Source organism: Lepus europaeus, chromosome 13, assembly GCF_033115175.1.
Source record: "Lepus europaeus isolate LE1 chromosome 13, mLepTim1.pri, whole genome shotgun sequence".
NCBI lineage: Eukaryota > Metazoa > Chordata > Mammalia > Lagomorpha > Leporidae > Lepus > Lepus europaeus.
In genome coordinates this window covers 65,211,722-65,217,721 of record NC_084839.1, presented here as the reverse complement: position 1 = coordinate 65,217,721, position 6,000 = coordinate 65,211,722, and the positions used below count along the sequence as shown (strand labels likewise).

Below are 6,000 nucleotides of genomic sequence, written 5' to 3'. Positions count from 1 at the left end.
GCTTAACCGCTATGCCACAGCCCCGGCATGGCATGTAAGCGTTTTGAGCCTAGTGCAGAGTTGCTGATAGGGCTCTGATAACCATCTACATTAGACTAACGATGCCGTTTAAACCTTCCTTAAGGAAACAGGCAGGTAATACATGCTGGGAAACATCATCCCTCTCTAATCACGTCTGTCTTGGCAGGGTGGTACTTTAATTCAGAGAATTAATCGTTCATGAGTCACGCGCACGACTGTCAAAGCTGGGCAATTCCTAGTCCTCTGGGGCCATCAGTTTCCCGAGCCCAGGGGCAGGGTTGGAAGCCTCGCATTCCTTCCCTCCCCGTCCTTGGGGTTAGGAAGGCCACGGTGGGGGTGGGGACGGGTGCGGAGGGCCCTGGGAGGCCAGGCACACTACCTAGGGCTTAGGAGCGAATGGGCTGCCCCGAGCCTGCAGGGCGCTGAGCCGTCGAGAATCTGCGCACCTCCTCCCCAACCTCACGCAATTTTTTGCAGTCTTTCCTCAGCCGTCTTTCTCTATTCCACCCTGACTTGATCCCCGCCCCGCCCCAGGATCTCCTGGGGGGGGGGGCCGGAGCTTGATAACCTTTCCATTCTCCTCTTTCCCTCCCCTGTCAGGCTCAGAGTTCCGTTCTCCCGCACCGTCCGGTCCCTCCCACGGCTCGCCCCAGAGCGGGCGGCTCCAGGAACCTGAGGCGGATGCAGGCAGCCACGAGTCGCTGCCACGTCTCCGCCGCCAGCCGACCAGCGCCTGCGTGGACCTGCGGGGCGGGGCGGCGCTGGGAGGCGGGACCTACGCGTGAGCGGCGCCGACGCGGCCCAATGGGGCGTGCCGGCGGCGGCGCGGTGCGCGCCGCGGGGCGGGGCCCGGCGGCGGTTGCTGGCCGAGCCAGGGAGGTGGAGAAGCCTGTCGCTGCTTCGGCCGTCGCATCCCCCAGGGAGTCGTGTCGCCGTTGCCCCGGCCCCCGAGCCCACGATCGCCCCCCGGAGCTCGTGTCTGTGTGCCTGACCCCGCCAGCAGCTGGTCTCTTGCCTTGCGGAGCGCGCCTCTTCCATCATGTGCGGTAAGGGGGCCGCGGGCGGGGGGCGTGTTGCGGGGCGGTGCTGGGGTGCGGTGTGGACGCCGCGGAGGCCCGAGGCGCCCGTGGCGAGCGGGGTGTGGAGAGTGTGAAGTCTGCGTGATGGGCAGGGGGGCGTCCGGCGGCGCTTGCGGGTGCTGGCCGGGGAAGGGGGTGGCTCCGAGGAGGGCACCTGAGAGAAGGGCGGGCCCTGGGGGGAGCGGGAGCGCCCGGGGGCGCCTTGGGCGGAGAAGAAGCCCGGGGCGGGGGGCGAGAGCTGCCGGTATTGAAGGAGGAGGGGAGAGCTGAAGCTACTGAGGCACGCAGGGGTGCCTTCAGCCCTGCGCCAGGTGAGTGAGGCCACCTGTGGAACATTGGGTCCAGTCTCTTGAACTTACCTTGCATTCTTCTAGGATTTACTTTTCAGTATACGTGCATATATTTAGCTGCTTTCTCTGGGCTCAGACTGAAGCTAGAGCTAGTACAGTAACGTTATACAGAAGCTTACTTCCTGTCACTCCCCCCCCCCCCGCCCCCCAACAGAAACCATTGCTGATCAATATCTTGGTGAATGGTCCTTTGGTGAAAAAGGCCGGGAAATGCCCCTGGCGCTAGATCCTACATCGCAAATCACTTGCCTGTGCGCTCTTTAAAAATGCTATGAAAAATGTTAATCATTTGTCACTTGCGTGTGCCGCCGTTTACAATACTAGCTATGAAAAATTTAACAAATGTCTTTCATGAAACAGTTAAAAAATCGGTCCTTTTATTCCCTGTTTTGAGGGTTAGTCGTTTTATTGTTACCTGGAAGTGTTAGTAAAAGGGATTGTGAGTATTATGTCTGGTATGATTGATGGACTCCAAAATTGGAATTAACTTGGCCATTGTCAAGAAAAAGAATTTTATTCTAACTTTTCTTATTGAAGTTCACAACTGACTCTACCCCTGGAAAAATGAACACTTTTTAAAGGGCAATGTGACTGTGGTGGAGTTCAGGCTGTTTGGACGCTAATTTGCAGCCTGTTGCGTGAAGGAACTGAGCAGGAGGTAAATTGTACTCATTGGTGTATATTTTTCCTGTGTTTAACTTTATGCTCATTTCAGCTTCTGAAAATGAGGAGCTGGTTTAAATTTAGATTAGATAAAAAAAAAAACCCACATAAAAACAGAAACACCTATAAATAGCTTACTGAAATTATTAGAGGAGAGCTGACTTCAGAATCTATTACTTTTCCTATGTCTAGTTAGTAGAATGGTTCCACAAAGCACATCATTTATTTTATTGCTGTGAAATACTGAATTTGCAAACCAGTTAACCCCGGGTGTGCTTTATTTGGTAATTAGCTGTTCCTAAATGATGAGGTATGTGCCTAGTCAAGTACCTGACATTCTTGTTGCAGTTCATTTCCTCATCTCGTCCAGGAAAAAGGGGAGTCAAAGTACTGTGAAGTTAAAAAAGCAGATCCGATTTCAAAAAGGAACACACAAGGGTGAGACTTTTAGGGTAGAGGCCAAATGTTGGGAGTTTTCCCTTAGTCAATATAGCATATCCATTCCAGAGGGTATTTTTTTTTATTTAAAAATGTATTTATTTGAAGGGCAGAGAGCGAGCGAGAGTAAGAGTGAGAGAGCGAGGGAGAGAGAATCTCCTATGTACTGGTTCACTCCCCAAATGGCTGCAACAGCCAGAATCTTCATCTGGTTCTCCTCCATGGGTTCAGGGGCCCAAGGACTTGGGCCAGCCATCTTCTGCTGCCTTCCCAGGCACATTAGCAGGAAGCTGGATCGGAAGTGGAGGACTGGGACTTTAATCGGCACTCATGTGGAATGCTGGCATCCCAGGCAGTGGCTTAACCCACTGCACCATAATGCTGGCTCCATTCCACAGAATTTTATTGCTAAAGAAACAGATTATAGGGGCTGGCTCTGTAGAATAATAGGTTAAGCCTCCGCCTGCGGTGCTGGCATCCCATCTGGGCGCCTGTTTGAGTCCTGGCTGTTCCACTTCTGATCCAGCTCCCTGCTAATGTGCCTGGAGAGGCAGTTGAAGATGGCCCAAGTTGTTGTGGGAGACCAGAAGAAACTCCTGGCTGCTGGCTTTGGATCAGCTTAGCTCTTGCCATTGAGGCCATCTGAGTGGTGAGCCAGCAAATGGAAGAGCTCTCTCTCTGTCTCTCCTTCTCTCTCTGTAACTCTGCCTCTCAAATAAATAAATAAGTCTTTAAAAAAACAAACAGGTTATAGAATATAAATTTTAAAAAGCCCAGTATTTGAGGCATTTCTGAGATCCTGTTTTTAATCCAGACTGGACTTTTGCATGATTCCAAGAATGGTGATCATAATTTATTTCCTCTCTAATGTAATGTAAACTCTGGAAGTTAGCAGTTGAGAAGGTGACTTTATCCTTGTTACTTTTTTCCCACATCATAATAATTGAAATAACATTTCTAGGTAGAGAAATGGAGTGGACATGAAATTAAATGGAAAAATTTAAAGATTTACCTCCTGATTACCTTCTGCCAGTCGTTTTCCTAAAAGATTATTTTGTTTGAACATTGCAAAATGTTGAAGCAGAGAATGAGGACTGAAGTTACTGTGATGTGTGTGTTTTTTTTTTTAAGATTTAAAAGCAAGATTTATTAGAGTCAAAGACCTCCAGGCAGAGTGGCATGGAATGGGGCTTCCAAGAGAGGAACAAACCGGAAGTGGTCTTTGGCAGTCAACTTTTTAAGCACAATTTTGATTGACATTCAGTTATAAGGCAGAGACAAAACCCAACAAAAGACCTGATTTATAATCCTTTATCCTGTTTGGCTTGCTCATGATAAAACAAAAAAACCATTCAGAAGGGTGGGATAGGTAACTTGTTTTGTGATGTGCTTTTTAACATCTGGATATACTGATAAAACTGCTACAATGTTTATCAGTTTATTGGAACATAAATTTTTCTGTAGTCAGGTAAATCCCAGCAGCAACAGATTAAATAGTGTTTTTTTTTCTTTTTAAACTTGGAGGATTCTTGCACTCTTTAATGTGGTAATAATAAGCATTGTGAATCTCCCAGAAAATTAGGTGTTTCTTTTCCAAATTTATTTTATCTTCCTTTTATTCTTGGAGTGCACTGTATCCTTTTTATTTGTGATATCTTTGGTTTAGCTGAGAGGGTGTCAGGGCACTTAAGCTATACTGCAAGTTTAGCACATTTTGCTGTTTTATAATGGAGTTATGCCTTTTTGATCTGATGGTGTATATAAATGGGATTTTTGTAAATGAGGTCCTTTTTAAAAGCAGTAGGAGAATTTTCAATTTAAAATCCTGAACTAAGTCCTTAAGAAAGTTTTTTTTTTTTTTTTTTTTGAGGGGGTCATAATACTGTCTAATAGCTTTGGGGATAATTGAGGGGTGCCAAGACTGGCTGCTAGGATTAGTCATAAAACCAGTAATGTTAATATATCCTTAGAACTCATACTGGATATAAAGAAGTGTGAGAGAAAATAATTAATTGCTTAATAAGCATTTCCGCAGTTGTACTCCCTGGAAAGGAAGAAGTTAATAGGTTTTGCTAATGAGCAATAGAAGGTAGGAAGGGGTTTGGTAACACAAGTTTGGGAAATTCTGCTGCTGGAGATTGACAATTAGCAAGATCAGAAATTCTAGGAAGTTCTAAAAATAAATGTTAACTTCTCCCCAGTATTTCTTAAACTTTTAGTTATGAAACATTTCTTTACCTCATCCCTTTTTGGCATCCTGTGAAACAATGTTGTGTTTCTGTGATTTGGGAATTTTTGTTTGAATATATTTAAGGTGTCTAGAAAGTGTTAGAGGATACTTGGAGATATTTAAAGTGATGGTTTTATACTTGGCACTCTTCCTTTGAAGAGACAACTAAAGTAAGGGAGTTACCTTTAAGGAATTGCTGTCTGGTCAGAGGAAATAAAATGAATGCACAGGCAATAGCTATAGGTGATAATTCACAGTCCTTGTTCATTGCCATGTCATAAACCACAAGTGGAATGAGTAGAAATTCAGAGACCAGAGAGCTCTGGGCTGGGCGTCTGGGTTAGGATGATGGGACAGTTCTCTTAGGTGGAGGAGTAGTGTCAGCTGGTAGAGAATTAGTGCATGAGGAGAGGTGAGCATTCATGGCATGTGTTACTCATCACTGGATGGAGGCAGAAATAGATTGAATACTACTGCCAGTAGTGTTGAAATAGAAGTGCCAGGAAGAGAGATCAAAGAACAATGGTTAGAGGCAAGAGTTCCAGGGTAGTATATTGCCTTGGAAGTCTGCAAAAGTAGAAAGGGATCATTCATGTTAATATCACAGAGACAAGTTAATTGCCTTTGGTTATAAAGAAGTCATTGGAGAAGTTGCGTATGTGAAGGTTGAAAGGAGGAGGGTGGCATGTGATAGCGACAGAGGGAAGGGAGTATTGTGGGACTGAGTTTCTTTCTCCCACAATGGCTGGGGCTGCACTGGGCCCAAAGGGCTAGAGCTTGGGAACTCCATCTGTGTCTCCCACATGAGTGGCAGGAACCCAGTTACTTGAGCCATTGCCTCTACTTCCTAGGGTCTCCATAGGTGAGAAGCTCAAGTCAGGAGCCAGAGAAGGGAATCAATCCCAGGCACTGTGGTATGGAATGCAAGACTGGCTTAACTCCTAGATTAAATGCCTATTATTGCCCCAGATTTTTAACCTAACTCAGTTAAGCCTTAACTCTGTTTTCCAGCTTATAGGATAGAGGAACTGATAAGACCATGCTAGGTGGAAACAGACCCAGCCTGAAAGTGAGGCATTAAACAAGAAAGGTAGCTCAAGCAGTGGGGATACCATTCTGGATTCAAAGAGACCCAAGAACCATACCAGTCAAGTGTGAGGTGTGATCTTTAAGTGGATGCTAGAATGAACAAACTATCTGTGAAAGACTTTAAAAAAAA

General features: G+C 46.3%; 1 protein-coding gene across 1 annotated transcript in view; it reads left to right on the top strand.

The window, feature by feature from the left end:
- Positions 1–884: 884 nt before the first annotated feature.
- The window catches only part of GFPT1 (glutamine--fructose-6-phosphate transaminase 1), a 71,764-nt gene continuing 66,648 nt past the window's right edge, over positions 885–6,000 (top strand). Inside the window, exon 1 of the mRNA XM_062209571.1 lies at positions 885–1,067. Coding sequence (XP_062065555.1) covers positions 1,061–1,067 — 7 coding nt within the window. The 5' untranslated portion in view covers positions 885–1,060. The remainder of the gene's footprint in view (positions 1,068–6,000) is intronic.